The sequence below is a fragment of the Hypanus sabinus genome, chromosome 7 (assembly GCF_030144855.1).
Source record: "Hypanus sabinus isolate sHypSab1 chromosome 7, sHypSab1.hap1, whole genome shotgun sequence".
In the NCBI taxonomy this organism is placed as follows: Eukaryota; Metazoa; Chordata; class Chondrichthyes; order Myliobatiformes; family Dasyatidae; genus Hypanus; species Hypanus sabinus.
In genome coordinates, this window is record NC_082712.1 from 167,401,966 (window position 1) to 167,420,481 (window position 18,516).

At 42.1% G+C, this 18,516-nt stretch overlaps 1 protein-coding gene across 1 annotated transcript in view; it reads left to right on the forward strand.

Annotated features, from left to right (window-relative positions):
• The window catches only part of ano1a (anoctamin 1, calcium activated chloride channel a), a 282,789-nt gene that overhangs the window by 154,089 nt on the left and 110,184 nt on the right, over positions 1-18,516 (forward strand). The window contains exons 11-12 of the mRNA XM_059976065.1: positions 12,005-12,069; positions 17,158-17,292. Coding sequence (XP_059832048.1) covers positions 12,005-12,069; positions 17,158-17,292 — 200 coding nt within the window. The remainder of the gene's footprint in view (positions 1-12,004; positions 12,070-17,157; positions 17,293-18,516) is intronic.

An 18,516-nucleotide genomic window follows, 5' to 3' on the forward strand; every position in this document is an offset into this window, starting at 1 on the left:
AAGGTGAAATGGGAGGGAACTTCTTCACTCAGAGGGTGGTAACAACGTGGAACAAGCTGCCAGCAGAAGTGATGAATGTGCGTCCAATTTCAATATTTAAGAGAAATTTGGATAGGTACCTGGATGGGAGGGGTACAGGTTGCTGGGACTAGGCAGAATAATAGTTCTTTAAAGTCTAGATGGGCCGAAGAGCCGATTTCTGTGCTTTTGTGTTCTGTGACTCTGAATAGTTCAAGCTTAACTGAATTATGCCAATAAGTGCTAAAAATAAAGGGTATACTTGGGTTCCAAGCAGAAAAGAGCTGCTAAGCTGTGCCCAGCAGTTTGGACATTCTTTTATCTTCAGCACTTTCAATAATTATAGTTCCTTTCTCTTCTGTGTTGACTTAGTGCCCGTAATTGTGGAAGGGAATGTTGTCTTTGTGCCATCTCGTATGAGAGAACTTCCTGCTTTAATTATGCCTGCAAACATGCTTGGTTTTCAAATGTCAGCTGTGTGTGGATTCCAAGAGATGTAGTGTCACACTGTTAGTTATTTGGTATCCCTCTGTGTTAGTTATTTAGTGTTGGAATGAAGCTGAGCCAGGCTGAAACAGTATCCAATGGAAAAGGCAATTTTGAGCCCCTTCTCCATTTGTCAGTGAAGCAAAACAATCCGTTCTGCCAGCTTCTATTCCACCACATTTACTTCCTGGTGGAAATCATGTCCCTGTCACCAGAAATGGTAGAAATTCAGAATAACACACACCTGGCTTTGCCTATCACCTGCCTGCTGTATGGGTTTCCCCTCTCTCCACCTTCTTATTCTAGCTTCTTTGCCCTTCCTTTCTAGTCCTGATAAAGGGTCCCAGCCCAAAATGTCACCATTTATTTCTCTTCATAGATGGTGCCTGATCTGCTGAGTACCTCTAGCTTTCTATGTGAGCTACCGCAAAAGACAGATCTTTTTTTAAGATTAGCTTTATTTGTCTCAGATACAGTTGGCTCCCCTTATCCGTGGGTTCTGCATGCATGGATTCAACCAACTGCGAATCGGGAAAACCCTGAAATTCTCTCTCCAGCGCTCTTTTGAGCATGCACAGACTTTTTTTCTTGTCATTATTCCCTAAACAATGTGGGAAGATGTGCCTGGAGGCTGTGGAAGTGAGCAAGGTCCTCAATGAATACCTCTCTTCGGTATTCACCAATGAGAGACAACTTGATGACGTTGATTACAATTTGAGTGAGGTTGATGTTCTGGAGCATGTTGATATTAAGGGAGAGGAGGTGTTGGAGTTGGTAAAATGCATTAGGACTGATAAGTCCCCAGGGCCTGACCGAATATTCCCCAGGCTGCTCCACAAGGCAAGGGAAGAGATTGCTGAGCCTCTGGCTAGGATCTTTATGTCCTCGTTGTCCACGGGAATGGTACCGGAGGATTGGAGGGAGGTGAATGTTGTCCCCTTGTTCAAAAAAAGTAGTAGGGATAGACCAGGTAATAAAAGACCAGTGAGCCTTACGTCTGTGGTGGGAAAGCTGTTGGAAAAGATTCTTAGAGATAGGATCTGTGGGCATTTAGAGAATCAGGGTCTGATCAAGGACAATCAGCATGGCTTTGTGAAGGGCAGACCTTGTCTCACAAGCCTGATAGAGTTGTTTGAGGAGGTGACCAGGCATATAGATGAAGGTAGTGCAGTGGATGTGATCAACATGGATTTTAGTAAGGCATTTGATAAGGTTCCACACAGTAGGCTTATTTAGAAAGTCAGAAGGCATAGAATCCAGGAAGGTTTGGCCAGGTGGATTCAGAATTTGCTTGCCTGCAGAAGGCAGAGGGGTGTGGTGGAAGGAGTACATTCAGATTGGAGGGTTGTGACTAGTGGTGTCCCACAATGATCTGTTCTGGAACCTCTACTTTTTGTGATTTTCATTAACGACCTGGATGTGGGGGTAGAAGGGTGGGTTGGCAAGTTTGCAGATGACACAAAGGTTGGTGGTGTTGTGGATAGTATAGAGGATTGTCGAAGATTGCAGAGAGACATTGATAGGATGCAGAAGTGGGCTGAGAAGTGGCAGATGGAGTTCAACCTGGAGAAGTGTGAGGTGGTACACTTTGGAAGGACAAACTCCAAGGCAGAGTACAAAGTAAATGGCAGGATACTTGGGAGTGTGGAGGAGCAGAGGGATCAGGGGGTACATGTCCACAGATCCCTGAAAGTTGCCTCACAGGTAGATAGGATAGTTAAGAAAGCTTATGGGGTGTTAGCTTTCATAAGTCGAGGGATAGAGTTTAAGAGACGCGATGCAATGATGCAGCTCTATAAAACTCTGGTTAGGCCACACTTGGAGTACTGTGTCCAGTTCTGGTTTCCTCACTATCGGAAGGATGTGGAAGCATTGGAAAGGGTACAGAGATTTACCAGGATGCTGCCTGGTTTAGAGTGTATGGATTATGATCAGAGGTTAAGGGAGCTAGGGCTTTACTCTTTGGAGAGGAGGATGAGAGGATACATGATAGAGGTATACAAGATATTGAGAGGAATAGATGGAGTGGACAGCCAGTGCCTCTTCCCCAGGGCACCACTGCTCAGTACAAGAGGACATGGCTTTAAGGTAAGGGGAGGAAAGTTCAAGGGGAATATTAGAGGAAGGTTTTCAACTCAGAGAGTGGTGGGTGCATGGAATGCACTGCCTGAGTCAGTGGTGGAGGCAGATACACTAGTGAAGGTTAAGAGACTACTAGACAGGTATATGGAGGAATTTAAGGTTGGGGGGGGGGCTATATGGGAGGCAGGGTTTGAGTGTCGGCACAACATTGTACTATTCTATGTTCTATGTTCTAATACAGTATAACAACTATTTATATAGCATTTACAATGTATTAGGTACTATAAGTAATCTAGAGATGATTTAAAGTACAGGCAGTCTTTAAGTCAGATTTGTATGTAAGTTAAACATTTATCTTAGTATATAGTATATATTTTTACCTTTCTATGCATATAAAACACAAGAAACATGTGTATTTCAATAATTAAACCACTGCGTTGCTTAGTCATAATTGTAGTTTTCATCGGGGCAGGGCCTTTCACATCCTCCATTATTCTCACTTTATCCTTTAAAATTGTTCTGATCGTTGACCAACTGTAGCCTCATGCTTTTCCAATGACCGATGGCTTTTCACCTCTTTCCGATCACTTTATTATGATCACTTTATTTTCAATCATAATCGTTTTCCGTCAACGGACATAAACGCTGTGGATTCAGCAGCAACTGCGGGTGGCGGGTCCCGGGTCCCAAGCCCCGCCAAGTCCTAAAGTCCACCCACATTGAGACAGGTTAAATAAGGGACTTGAGCATCCACATTTTTTGGTATCTGCGGGGGATCCCGGAACCAATAGCCCATGGATAAGGAGGGCCCACTGTAGATTGAAATGTACATTGAAATACATTACGAACACAAGAAAATCTGCAGAAGTTGGAAATCTGAAGCTGGAGGAACTCGTGAAGTCCTGACAAAGGGTCTCTGCCAGAACTTGGATTGTTTACTCATTTCCATAGGTGCTACCTGGCCTGTTGTGTTCCTTCAGCACTTTGTGCACATTGTAGTGAAGTGCATTGTTGCCAACAAGCTCAAGTAGCAAGGATTGTTCTGGAAGCAGCCAGCAAGTGTTGCCATGTTGCCAGCACTAGTACAGGATGCCCACAACATCCTAGTGCAATGAGGCAGATTGTTGATGTCATGATGTACCTTGTCATGGGCATGTACTGCACTCTCTCTGTAACTGTAACACTTCTCTGCATTGTTTTTGTTTTATTGTACTATCTCATAAAACTCCTAAACACACACTTAAGAGTTTCTTAGATAGGGACATGGATGAAAGAAAAATGGAGCTATGTCAGTGGGAAAGGTTAGATTGATCTTAAAGTAGGTTCAAAGGTCAGCACAATACCGTGGGCCATGCAGTGCTGTACGGTTCTATGTTCTACCTCAATGAACTGTCATAATGAAATTATCTGCATGGATGGCATACAAAACAAAGTTTTTCATTATACCTCAGTACATGTGAGCATGGTAAGCCTATTCCAGTTCCTCGTAGGTCTCTGCTTGGAGAATTTAAATTCAGTAAATCAGGTTTTTTTTAAAGAAAAGAAAATGGGTGGCGGTTGGGAGATGCATCTCTACCGAAGGAGGTGTAAGGCACTCCTTCCCTCCGCTAGCCTGCAGGTCACCCTTGGGCAAGGTGCAGCATCTGCTTAGCCCCCTGATCAGGGTCACATGAAGCCATGGGAGCAGGTGGTGGATGGTCGTATGAGCAGCTGGTGCATATAACAAGTCCTGGTTATATGACCACTGTCACCAGGCAGACGATCTCTGTCTTTACAAGATAGAAGACCCCAGCCATTATCAAAACTCTTCAGTGTCAAGAAGAAGGGAATGGGAAACTACTTGTGTATATATAGATTTGTCAAGAACAATCATGCTCATGGATAAGACCACGATCACCCATATCAGACGATATGGTCATGATGATGAAATTATGTAAATCTGGGGCCCCAAGTTGGCATCATTGGTGGACACAAAACTAGTCCATTGTTGCCAAGAGATCCTGTCTGGTTTACATGCTCTTCAGGAAGGTAAATCTGCAACCTTTGGATTAACGTAGATGTACTTGTCTCTTTGCTGTCCTTTCATGTGATCTAGCAAGCCAGTTGTCCCTGACCACCACAACAAGTCATTTTAATAGACTACCATTTTAACGTGCATGACAATGGTTAAGGAGGTGGCTTGCCAATACATTGTTGAGGTAAATTTGGGATGCCTGGTGCTGGCCTTGTCAACTATGCCCACATTCCTGTTTCTCTAAACAGAGATCTTTCAAATTTAATTCACATTTTGCTGAATTCATTGTTACCTGATAGTATCCAAGATAGCTGATACGTCCCCTTATAAAGCTGAAAGTTAACATGAAAATTTAAAAAATGTAGATCCTACAAATCTAAAATAAAAGCAAAATATTCCAAATAAGGCCACAAACCATAGGAACAGAACTCGGTCACTCGGCCTATTGAAATGCTCAGCAGGTCAGGCTGCAATGGTGGGAAGAGGAATGGTGCTAACCTTTCAGGTGGAAAACCCCTCCAGAACTGAGGGACAAAAGAGAGACTTGTAGATTCTCCTGTTTTCTACTTTGTCCATACCCTCCATCTTTCTTTCATCCATGTGCCTCTTAGGTAGGCAGGTGAAGTAAGAAAAATGGAGAGTTATGGGCGATGTAGGAAGGAGATTTTAAATTGATCATGAAGTAGGTATATATAGGTCAGCTCAACTTCATGGTCTGAAGGACCCCTTACTGTGCTATACCGTTCCATGTTCGATGTGGGAAGAGGTGAGAAAGAGATATCTCTATAAGGTAAAACCAGCATGACTGTGGGGAAATAATCACTTTGACCCTCCTACCATCAGGAAAGAGGTGCCATAAGCATTCAGACAAGAACTAACAGCTTCTTCCTCCAGGCTATGAGATTACGGAACTCCCTGCCACCACGCTGGTCTCGTCACATATGAAATTCTAGAATCATTATACCATTTACTTTTTAACTTGTTGTGAATGCACCTTATGCCAACTGTCAATCTTCTGGAATATATTTTATTATTTGTTAATTTATTTGTGGCAATACAGCTTGGTGTGTGGTATGAGAGTTGGATGTACTGTGTTGTGAATCTTGGCCTGGAGAAATATTGTTTCACTTGTTGGTGTACATGTATACGGTTGAGTGACAATAAACTTGAATTTGATAAATAAAGTTATCTGGACAATGAGTGAATGAGAGTAGCAAGAGAATGGGAACATAAGCAAGACAACGTAGGTATGGTGATGCATGCTGTAATATCAGCTTGTTTGTTTTCCTGTTGGACTGGAGGATCTGCCAGCCATGTCTTTCTGCTCTGTGTTTTGCAACGCCTACATTCTTTTGTGCAAACAGAAAAGTTTCTTACAGCTTATCCCCTGGGGTCATTCTGGTTTTACACTATTTCCTGCCATCCTCCCCACACACACAGACCTCCACACTTCTAAAGCTCAACAAGCTTATTTCCCAGTTCTGACGAAGACCTGGAATGTTAGGTCTGTTCTCTTCAAGCAGATGCAGCCTGACCCGTAGAGTATTTCCAAAATTTCTTGGAAGAACATAATAATGTTACAAAGTTAATGATTAGAATTAATTGAAATTTCTCACCTCCTGGTTGCCCGCTAGAAAGAGGAAACAAAATTTGTTTTAGTTTAATGTAAGAATGTCCAATTACAGTTCAAATTCTATTCATTATGAATTTAAGTTGATGCCAGCAGATCAGGTAATTCACATGTTATGTCCAGGGGCTAAATTCTGTCTCTGAGCAAACTCTTCTATTGCTTCATCAATTATGAGAAATGTCTCAAAAACATTTCACACACGACTTATAAAAAGAACGGTCGTTGTATGACAGCAACAAGTTTACACACTGAGTTCCCACAAATAGTGATGGAATGAGTAATTAGCTTTTTTTTTGCTCGGGATATTTTATTGATGAAGGCAATGGGATTAACAGTATTAATTTAAGTGAAATAGTGTATCCTATTTTCCTTATGAAGCAAGCAAGCAATTGAGTTTAATTTCAAATTGAATTTGTTGTTTGTACAATCACCTTGAAACACAGGTACAATGAAAACTTGCAGCAGCATCTCAAGTATCTATGTACAGACAACATTTATTTACTGCCCGTTATGGTGCTTAGGACAAATAATGAAGGGCCTCCATCTCTGTCCTTGGCCATCTAGATGTACAAGGATTCTTTATTACTATTTTCATGAATCTTGTTTGACCAGTCTGAGTTATAAGCCCTGAGATGAAACCCTGAACATGGAGGGCCAGTGAACCACTTTTAGTCTGGCTTGTACTCACTATCTATTACCCCTCAAACACCGGGCTCTTGAACCAAAGGGGATAACTTTACTTGCCCCATCACTGAGCTGATCCCACAACCTACAGATTCACTGTCAAGGACTCATCATCTCATGTTTTCAATATTTATTCTTACTTATTTATTATCATTTTTGTATTTGCACTGTTTGTCTTCTGCAAACTGGTTGTCAATCCTTTTGGGTGTGGTCTTTCAGTATTTCTATTATGGCTATTGAGTTTGCCCACAAGAAAACTAATCTCAGGGTTGTCCGTGGTGACGTACGTGTACTTTGATAATTTACTTTGAACATTGAACTTTGGCCTTTCTGATAAGGGTAACCCTACCAAAAACCCAAGCATAAGGCCCTGACTCCAGCCAGCGTACAGTAGCACTCTGGGACATTAAGGCTCATAAGCCTCCAAACCATGACAAAGCCGTGGTTCTTGGAGTTGCAGACCACACAGAGTACAAATTATGCAAGACAGGGAAAAGACCCAAGCGCTAAGTAAAAAGAGACCATCAGAGACAATTCCATGAGATGGTCTAGAATGTTCCAATGTAGAGATAGGGTTAGGTTTGTGTAGAATAGTTAAAGAACTTGATGCTTGTAGGAAAGCAGCAGTTTGTGAACCTGATAGTATGGGACCTTAGATGCCCATACTTCCTGCCTGATGTTCAAGAGGCCAGGTCTCAGGTGCAGGGGATCATTGATGATGTGTGTCAGCTTCTTGAGGCAGTGCCTCCTTTAGATGTTCTCAATGGTGGGGAGTATTTTGTCCAGGACGGACAGGGCTGTGCCAGGATCAGAATTGGGCTTAATATCACTGACGTATGTCGTGAAATTTGTTGTTTTGCGGCAACAGGACAGTGCAGTACAGAAAAATAAATAATGCAGATAGGGAGCAAACATGATGAGGCAAGTATTATTGGTTTGGATTTTTTGTCCGTTCAGAAATCTGATGGTGAAGAGGAAGAAACTTTTCCTAAAACATTGAGTGTGCATCTTCAGGCTTCCTATTTGATGGTAATAAAAAGAGAGCATGCCCTGGGTAATGGGGGACCTTAATGGTGAATGCCACCTTTTTGAAGCGTCGCCTTTTGAAAATGTACTGGATGTTGAGGGAAGCGAGTGCCCATGATGGAGCCGGTTGAGTTTGCAACCCCCTGCAGCTTTTCCCGATCATGTGCACTGGCCCCTCCATACCAGACAGTGATACAACCAATTATGAAACTCCCCATGGCAGAATTTATTTATTGATGTGATACGGCTTGGAGTAGTCACACTGCCCAGCAATCTCCCAATTTGGTGCTGGCCTAATCACAGGACAATTTAGAAAGATCAATTAATTTACCAATCAGTAAGTCTTTGGACTGTGGGAGGAAACCTCCATGGACACAGGGAGCAGGCAGCGGCGTGAATTGAACCCGGTTCACCTGAACTGTAATGTGTCGTGCTAATCACTATGCAACTGTGCTGCCCCTGCAGTCATGGTAGCGTAATGGAGTCGACTAACATCCGCAATCACTTGTGCTCCTGTGCGTTGGAATGTAACAAACCATGATGCAACCAGTCAAGATGCTTTCAATTGGGCTTAGCATCCAATTAAATGCCTATAACACTGAAGCATCAGTCCAGGTTTGGAGATTCTACCTAGGAAAGGCATGTGGTCTTAAATGCCGAAGACTTTCTAAGCTAGAGTTTATAACAAAATTAGGTGGTGAACTGTACCATTTGCTATTCTCTATATACAACAACTTAAAAAGGAAATTACAAAGGCATTTCATTTTTGTTAGATAGTGCACATTTCCTCTAGTTCAGAACAGGTTATATTAGTGCAGAGTTGGCAATCTCCTGTTAGTAATTTATTCAAATAACTAAGTTTTCTCAATGGTAGATTTTGTCCTGCTAGACTCGGCATTTTGTTGATTTGATTTGATAGTACGCAAGTACCATTACAAGGAAAGCACGACAGCACCTCTTCCTGCTTCCTTAGATGTTTGTGGCGATTCGGCATGTCATCTAAAGGTTTGACAAACCTTCATAGATGCACAGTGGAGAATATCCTTACTGGTATGGAAACATCAATGCCCAAGAACAGAAAAGACTACAAAAAGTCAAGCCCTTCAGAGACAAAGCCCTCCCCATCAAAAAGCAAAATGTGCTGCCACAAGAAGGCAAAATCCCTCATCGTGGACCCCACTATCCAGGCCAAGCTCTCTCCTCACTGTTGCCATCAGGAAGGAGGTACAGGAGCCTGGTACACCACCGGGGTCAAGAACAGTTATTACCCCTCAACCATCAGGCTCCTGAACCAGCTTGGATAACTTCACTCACCACAACTCTGAACTGATTCCATAATAAATGGACTCACTTTCAAGAACTCCAGAATTCATGTCCTCAGTTATCCACCCATCTATGGATCTATCCACCCATCCAGTATTTGCACATTGTCAGTTTATTTGTCAGTCTCTGTGTGCAGTTTTTCATTGATTCTCTTGTATTTCGTTGTTTTACTGTGAATGCCAGCACAAAGACAATTGTCAATGATTTGGACTATGGGATCAATGGATTTGTAGTTAAATTTGCCGGAGGAGCAGGTAGTGTTGAGGAAACAGAGCATGCAGAGAGACTTGGATAGTTTAGGAGAATGGACAAAGAAGTGACAAATGAAATACAATGTTGGAAAGTGTATGGTCATACACCTTGGTGGAAGAAATAAACGGGCAGGCTATTATTTAGATGGGGAGAGAATTCAAAACACTGAGATGCAAAGGGACTTGGGAGTCCTCGTGCAGGATACCCTAAAGGTTAACCTCCAGGTTGAGTCGGTTGTGAAGAAGGCGAATGCAAAGTTGCCATTCATTTCTAGAGGGATAGAATATATGAGCACGTTTGAGACCACACTTGGAGTATTGTGTGCAGTATTGGGCTCCTTATTTTAGAAAGGATATACTGATATTGGAGAGGGCTCAGAGAGGATTCACAAGAATGATTCCAGGAATGAAAGGGTTACCATATGAGGAACATCTGACAGCTCTTGGGCTGTATTCCCTGGAGTTCAGGAGAATGAAGGGGGATCTCGTAGAAACATTCTGAATGTTAAAAGACCTGAACAGATTAGATATGGCAAAGTTATTTCCCATGGTAGGGGAGTCTAGGACAAGAAGGCACAACTTCAGGATTGAAGGACATCCATTTAGAACACACATGCAGAGAAATTACTCTGCATCAGAGGGTGGTAAATCTGTGGAATTTGTTGCCACAAGTGGCTGTGGAGGCCAAGCCATTGGGTGCATTTAAGGCAGAGATAGATAGGTTCTTGATTATCCAGGGCATCAAAGGGGAGAAGGCAGGGGAGTGGGGAGGACTGGAAGAATTGGATCAGCTCCAGATTCAATGGGCTGAATTCCCTACTTCTGCTCCTATACCTTATGGTCTTATACTGCCCTGAGATTTCCCATAAGTGACATGTTGATGTTTTGATAATAAGTTTATTTATTACTTATAAAAACAGCACAGTAACAGACCTTTCCAGCCCAACAAGCACGTACTGCCCAATTACACCCATGTGACCAGTAAATCTACTACCCATACTGTCTTTGGAATGTGGGAGGAAACCGGGTCACCCTGAGGAAACCCACACAATCACAGGGAGAAAGTACAAACACCTTACAGAGGCACGAATTGAACTCGGGTTGTTGGTGCTATAAAGCATTACACTATCCATGATGCTACCAATTTCTTTGAACTTTCAATTTTGATTTTTCCTTGTTGTGCATCATTGCAGAGTTTTTTCTCAAATGTATTTTCCATCCTATCTCTACCAGCTGGTCTTCCTGAGTGACCAAAATATCCCGCAGGAAGTTGTGATGCTTGATTACAAAGATGTCCAAGTGGATGCAGCAATCTGTGTGTCACATAAATATGTTTGAGATAAGTTTGTGGAGTTGCTGCAGTGGTATTTCTTGTGGGAATTGTTAAACTCTTACTTAGAGCTCAAGGAATCATGTTGATAGCTTTGAGTTGGCATTTTATTATTTTTAGAACTGTTCAAAGCTTTATTGTGTTGGCTATTAGGGCTACAACCACACTCAAAAGGTCATTTATATGTAAATGTTCTCATGGTGAGATTCATTATGAATATTTTTTACGAGATGTAGCTTTGTATAGAAAGGTCAGAAGTTCATTCTGTTCTCAGTTCAAAATATCTTCCCACAAAATGAAGGGAAGGCCAAGGTCATGTAAATCTTCAAATGTTCAAGTGTAAAAGGCTAATGATGCCTGTCTAGTTTACTTGGTCTAAAACTTGAGCTGTACACTGAAAGACTTTCCTAAATGTGGTTCTTGTAGCCTTAGTTAGGTTAGAGCCTTTTACATTTCAATGCCATCTGCAAACTACATTTTGCAGAGCATTTGATGGCTCTGGGCCTGTATTCAATGCCCTTATGTTAACTAAATGGTTAATGATCCCCAGTCATGTTCCAGACTCATTGATAAAACATGCCATTGGGGAAAGTGTTGGTGGCATTTCTGCCACCAGAAAGGTGGTGAAAGGTGCTCCTTCCCTCTACTAGCCTGCAGGTCAGCACCTGCTTAGGCCCTCCTTCCCACTCTGATCAAGATCACGTGAAACCATATATAAACCAACAGCCAACACTGAATTGATTTTTTTTTTGCTTTTTTGGGGGATTGTTTTTGATGGGAAAAGCTTGGGCAAAGGGCCCATTTTCATCTACTTCACGTTCCTCTATTGTAATATCTTTTTTTAACCCAACTTTTCCCATGTTTTATGAAGGTTCTGTCCTTGCTGAGTCTTATTCAGTGTTACAGATCTTGCTGGGCTACAGTGGTGGGATCGGATGGAGGGGTGGGGAAGGGAAGAATGAGGCATGTGTGTAGAGCTTTAAAATGGATGTGTACAACTTTGCTGCTGAAGGGTTTTGGGGAGGATTACCAGAAGCCTAGTATCCAAAACACCATGAAACTAGCTCAAGAAAGCCTCTGTTTAAATATTTATTTCAGTAGCATTATGAGGTAATTCCACTATGTGATTGAGAATAACTCTACACAACCTTTTCCTTCAGCTTCTCTACGAACAATGGGCCAGCTATGGAATATTTTACAAATACCAGCCACTGGATCTCGTTAGGTAAGGAGCTTGTGATCAGGTAAATAATCTGAAGTTCATTCATCGTGTACAAAGTGAGATCCGATGACCTGTGAACAGTACAGCTGGAGTCTTGAACATGCACACAAGATGCACATTTCCAGCAGGCAGAATGCTCCCCCGAGCGGATGCACCAACTTTGAATTCACAGGGGCTTATGCTGCCACTCCTGAGACGGCATTACTTCTTGCTGTCCAGTTGCCACTGGTTCTATGGAATAGGTTCCCTGTCAAGTATAAATTTTGAACGCTTATGCTGTATCATTTATGTAAATTGTATGCTTTTGGGACTTTAAACAGACTAGTTCTACACATTAAAAAGCTATAAAGTATTTTTGGTAACAAGTACTAATGCTTAATTTAAGTAAACTGGTTTATTTAAAGCAGAGGTTGATAGGTTCTCGATTAGAAGGGGTGTCAAAGGTTATAGGGAGAAGGCGGGGGAATGGGGATGAGAGGGGTAATAATTCAGCCGTGGCAGAATGATCCTTGTCTTGTGGTCTTAGGTTGATTTAACTGGCTGCATCACCATCTGGTATGGTGGGCGGGGGGGTTAGTGGTGGGTCCGACTACTGCACAGGATCAAAGTAAGCTGCAGGGAGTTGCTAAATTAGTCAGCTCCATCATGGGCACTAGCCTATATAGTATCTTAAAGGAGCGGTGCTTCAAAAAGTCAGTGCCCATCATTAAGGACCCCTACCACCCAGAACATGCCCTCTTCTCATTGCTACCACCAGGAAGGAGATACAGAAGCCTGAAGGCATACAATCAAGGATTCAGGAACAGCTCTTTCCTCTCTGCCGTCCAATTTCTAAATGGACATTGAATACATGAGCACTACTACCTCACTACTTTTTTCTATGTTTTTGCACCACTTATTGAATTTTTAAAAAATATACTTTATAATTCAGTTTTTGCTCTATTATCATGTATTACATTGTATTACTCCCACAAAGTTAAAACATTTCATGCCATGTGCCAATAATATTACATCTGATTCTGAAAGTAGATTTTAACAGCAATACTCTTTTTACAAACTACCTTTACTTGCTCCTTTGCCTTCTGCTATATAAACGCTCAGATCATCTGCTACCCAGGATGCACTTGGAGAGCATGAGTGGGAAATAAAGTCATAAGTTCATATAACCCCTTGAGTTATTACACCACTCAATAAGATCTCAGCTGCACCAATTATTGGCTTCATCTCCACTTTCCTGCCTGAGCAACATAAACCCTATTGGTTCTATCTTTCCAGAGTATGTTTTGTTAATTAGATTTCCAGACTCGGATCTGTGGTTCATCTTTTAATCTTCCAGTCATAGAGCCATGGGCAGGTTAAGTGATACATTTTGAAGGCTGTACAGGGGAAAAAATACATCATTCAGTGGAGCATTGTATGTCCATGAAATAGACATACCTAACAATATAGATCTTTATTCAAAATTTAACCCTTACAGTAATATAAGCACTGGCAGATTTTTTTTAAATCAGTCTCACTTTTAAGATTGCCAATGGCTCAGCTGTCACTGCCCTGGGAATAAAGAACAACACTGGACACAGAATGAATTTGTCATTATCTTGGTAATTTATTCTGAGCCTGTTTGCCTGTTCTCTAGATTCCCTTGCAGTGGAATCATATATTCATCCTCTCAAAGTTGCATTCAAAAGTAGCAGAGTCTAGGGTCATAGGACACAACCTCAGAATAGAAGGAAATGCCTTTAGAACAGAAATGAAAAGATATTTTTCAGCCTGAGGTTGGTGAATCTGCTGAGTTCCTAAGACAGCTGTAGAGGGTAAATCACTGGATAATTTAAAACAGAGGTTGATAGGTTCTTGATTAGTAGGGGTGTCAAAAGTTATGGGAAGAAGGCCGGAAAACAGGGTTGAAAAGGGAAGTAAATCAGCCATGATTGATGAGCATTGCAGATTCAATGGGCCAAATGGTCAAATTCTGCTCCATATTGAGAAATTAGAATTTTGTAAAACAAAATTAAGTAAGAAATGAAATTTGATCTGAACAATGGCAGATTGCAAGGTGTATCTGTTAGCTATAGTTAAATCTCAAATGCCTTGATTAATCTCCTACTCTCCTTCCAGCAAGTTCTGTAGCAAGATATCACCCTCAGCCTTTTATCAACCACAAAACCACACTATTTCCCTATGTTGCCTTTGAGTCTTTCGTCCGCTAGAATCAATTTACCCTCAGACACTGCAAGTTCACATTGCCTATTTGACATGAGTCTGGGAAAGTAAATGAAGCATGCAAAATGTTAGCAGAGTGAACCCCTCAGGACCACCAGGGAGGTCTTGGGTTTTTAAAGATCTGAGTGGCTACAACAGGTTGGGAATTTTTTTTTGATGTAAAACAAAAAGGCTAAATTTCCTAAAATGGTAACCATGAAAGGAGAGGCTTTGCAGCCTTCAGTTCAAAGGCAAGCAGTCATGGAAGGGCTATTCAGCCCATCAATCCAGTTACCCAGTTTGGGTCTTTACTGAGAAACTCCGATGGACAGTAAAGCCTGCAGGTAGAAAGCAGCACATTGAATGTTTGCTGTAATCCTCATAAAACCAGGAGGAGATGTTCTTCACTCAGAGGGTGGAGAGTGCATGGGACAAGCTGCTAGTGGAAGTGATGGATGTGGCTTTGATTTCAGCATTTAAGAGAAACTTGGATAAGGACATCGATGGGAGGAGGATGGAGGGCTATGGTCCTGATTGGGGTGGGGGGGTCAATGCGACTAGGCAGGAAAATAGTTCAACAAGGACTAGAAGGGTCAAGGGCCTTTCTCTGTGTTGTAGTGATCTATGACTGTTTATGACCTATGCAAGGTAAGCAAGGTAGGATAGGGTGGGAGGATCTTAGGACTGTTATTTGGAACTTGGAGGAGGTGAAGATGGGCATTTTGGAAGGTGGGTAATTGGGGTATGGATGGATGGAGGGTGTGAGAGATCAGGAGGCAAGAAGAATGAAGATTCAGCAATCTTCGGGGGCAGTGGAGACCGCTATATTTTGAGAGGAGTGTTATCAATTTGGTCCAAGGAAGAGAGGTCCATTGGAAGAGAGCATTAGGTCTGGAGAATAAGTTGTTCCCAAGGTTCTTAGGAAATTAAGAATGAAGCAAAGCTCTTGTGGTTACAGTTGTTTTATTAGATGTTCATCCTAGTACAGTTCAGACAGGCTCAGACTGTGTCAACAAGCAAGGCAGGTAAAGAAGCAACAAAGGAACTCAAGCACGTGATCTCATTTTATACTCCAAACCCATCTGAACCAGTTTAGATAGAAACCTATGAACAGGTCCTGATTCACACTTCAGCTTTGCAATCTAACAACGGAAATCTAGAAGCAAATATACTACAAATCGCTGGAGGGATATAGCTGAGCAGTGGTGTCACGGCATCAGCACCGAACTTCCAGATTCGAATCCAGCTGGCTTCTTGCATGCTTTCCAGCCATGCTGGGTCGAGCATCAAGCTAAAAACAGACAACTGCTAAAGAAACGGCAAGGTTGCTACCGCTCCGCAAGGTGAGGAGAGTAATATCAGCACTGAAAGGTAACAGATTATACCTACATATGCAAGCATAATGAACGGTAAAACTACAGGGAAAACACAATAAAAATGGCAATCTGGCTGTTGGATTAGGATCATAGAGTCATAGAGCTCTGCAGCACAGAAATAGGTCCTTCTGACCATCTAGAATGTGCCAAACTCTTATCCTGTCAAGTCCCATCCACCATCACCTGGACCAATAGCCCTCCATAACCTTCTTGTCCATCTGCTTGTGCAATCTTCTCTGAAATGTTGAAATTCAACGTGCATCCATCACTTCCTCTGGCAACTTGTTCCACACACACACCATGCTCTGACTGAAGAGGTTCTCCCTCAGGTGCCCTTAGATGTTTTGTGTTTCACCCTTAACCTATGACCTCCAGTTCTAGTCTCATCCAAGCTCAGTGGAAAACTTATTAACCCTATCTATACCCCTCATACTTCTGTATACCTCTATTAAATTCCCCACCACCACTACAACTCCCATTCTCAAATATGTAACCCACACACTTTCCCAGCATGGGACATTGTCCAGTACTGTGCCAGGAGAGAACATTATTCCAGATCATCCAACGAAGATTATTTATGACAAAAAATTACTCAATTCCTCGCAAATGTCCCAGAAAGAGTGCCGCATAGAAAGTGATATCATTGTCCCACTCTCCCCAGAAGGGGAAATCTCACCAGAATGACTCATGTTGGGAAATACCCAACTCAAACTCAAGGCTAATTCATAATGATGTGAAAATAGTTGCTGTTTCATTGCCCTCTAGGGGAAAAGACTTACAGTTGTACAACACTGGCAATGAAAGGCATTGTCTAATTGAAATTATTGCCATTACCTCACTTAATTATGATCAATATCCAGAGCACATGAACTCCATCAATCCACTGTTGTTTGATGACATGCTGCTACTTTTTCATTTTAACCCAATGGATTCTAGACGTACTGTCAATCTGTATTCAGGACTGAGATGTTTAGATTTTTGAGCATCAAGGATATTGACCAATACGGGAATTGAAAAGGGTTGTATAGGTACAGCCCTAGTTTTAAGCCACTATTCTGGATCAAGGGGACTTGTAGCCTCTTCTTATTTCGCGTGCTTTGATACACAAGAAGAACTCTCCAAATTCATACTTCATGTAATTCTGTGATCACTCGAGTCGAGTGTGATGTTCTTCAGAGGCAGGGGTTGCCAACCTGGCATCCATGGACTCCTCGGTTAATGATAGGGTTGGTTCCATGGCATAAAAATGGTTGGAACTTCTTGTCCTAAGGGGTTGTTTATTAGTGGGGCCACAGAGGCTAATCCGGGATCCACATACTCTGGTGCAGAGTAAGCAAGAGTAGTTGGTGTCCCTGGTTAACAGCTGGGTCTTTTGGTTGTTCAGAGTCTCCTTTCGCAGCTGCCGCTTGTTTCCTGTGGGCAGTAGAGGTCAAGCCTGACTGCACTCCAGTTCTGGGGCTTGTCACCAAAATGTTGACACTGACACCCAATTCTTGTTTCTTACCTTGTGCAGGAAGTATTTTGGTGAGAAGATTGCATTTTACTTTGCCTGGCTTGGAGTGTACACACAAATGCTGATTCCAGCTTCCACCATCGGGGTCATAGTGTTCCTGTACGGATGTGCAACTGTTAACGAGAATATTCCCAGGTAAAGCCGGAGCCAGTTGTTTAAAAGGACGGCTCGTTTATAACTCTTGTATGAAATTGAGTTGCTGGGGATTTGCAACCTCCATCCATTAAGTTTTTTGTTTAAAATCTCCCCGAAAGGCTGTCAATATAAAATAAATAAACTACACTCTCTGAGACATTTAAAGCAAATACTTGGTTGAAAAACTTCATTCATTGTTTTGCCATGTGGTTCACATTTCACGCTGGTTCTTGGCAAAAGTCTGAATTGATGACTGTGTTTTTTTCAAATGGCTCCTTCAGAGACCTTCCAGGGGTATATGGGGTCAAGGGCTTTGTGACCTTTTGATAATTCTGCATGATGTTTACCTGATCATAGACGTTTATTTGTGAAATGAAAGAATTCCTGAAAGGACTCCAGCTTAGCAACAAAGTCCATCGTGATTCAACAACCTTGTGAGGAAGTTCTTGTGGCTGTTTCTTGTTTCATGACTGAGAAACTGTAATTGAAAAGCAGAAAGCTGCGGACACTGTGAACCTAAACAAAATGCAGGAAATACCTTGTATTTAAGCAGTTTCCTGAAGAAAGGAACAGGTTAGGCAAAGCCACACACACAAAATGCTGGAGGAACTCAGCAGGTCAGGCAGCATCTATGGAAATGAATAACTAATCAATGTTTTGAGCCAAGACCTTTCCTCAGGACTGAGAAGGAAGGGGAAAGATGCTGGAATAAAAAGGTGAGGGGAGGATAAAAAGGCTATAGGTGAAGCTGGGTGGGTGGGAAAGGTCAAGGGCTTGAGAAGAAAGAATCTGACAGGAGAGGAGAGTGGACCATAAGAGAATAGGAAGGAGGATGGGACCTAGAGGGGAAGTCATAGGCAGGTGAGAAGAAGTAAAAGGTCCGAGTGGGGAATAGAGGAAAGGGGATGAAGTTTGTTCACTGGAAGGAGAAATTGATATTCATGCCATCAGATTAGACAAACATGGGTTGTTTTCTCTGAAATAGCAGAGACCTAATAGAAGATTATAAGCCTATGAGAGGCATAGATAGACTGTTTTTTCCACCAAGGTCAAAATCAACAATATTAGAGGACAGGGATTTAAAGTGAAGGGGAACAAGTTTTTCAACAGAGTAGTGGGTGCCTGGAATGCTCTTCTAGGGGTGGTAGTGGTGGCAAGTACAACAGATGTTTATACGGCTCTTAGATAGGTATATGAATGGAGGGAAATGGACAATTGTGCAGG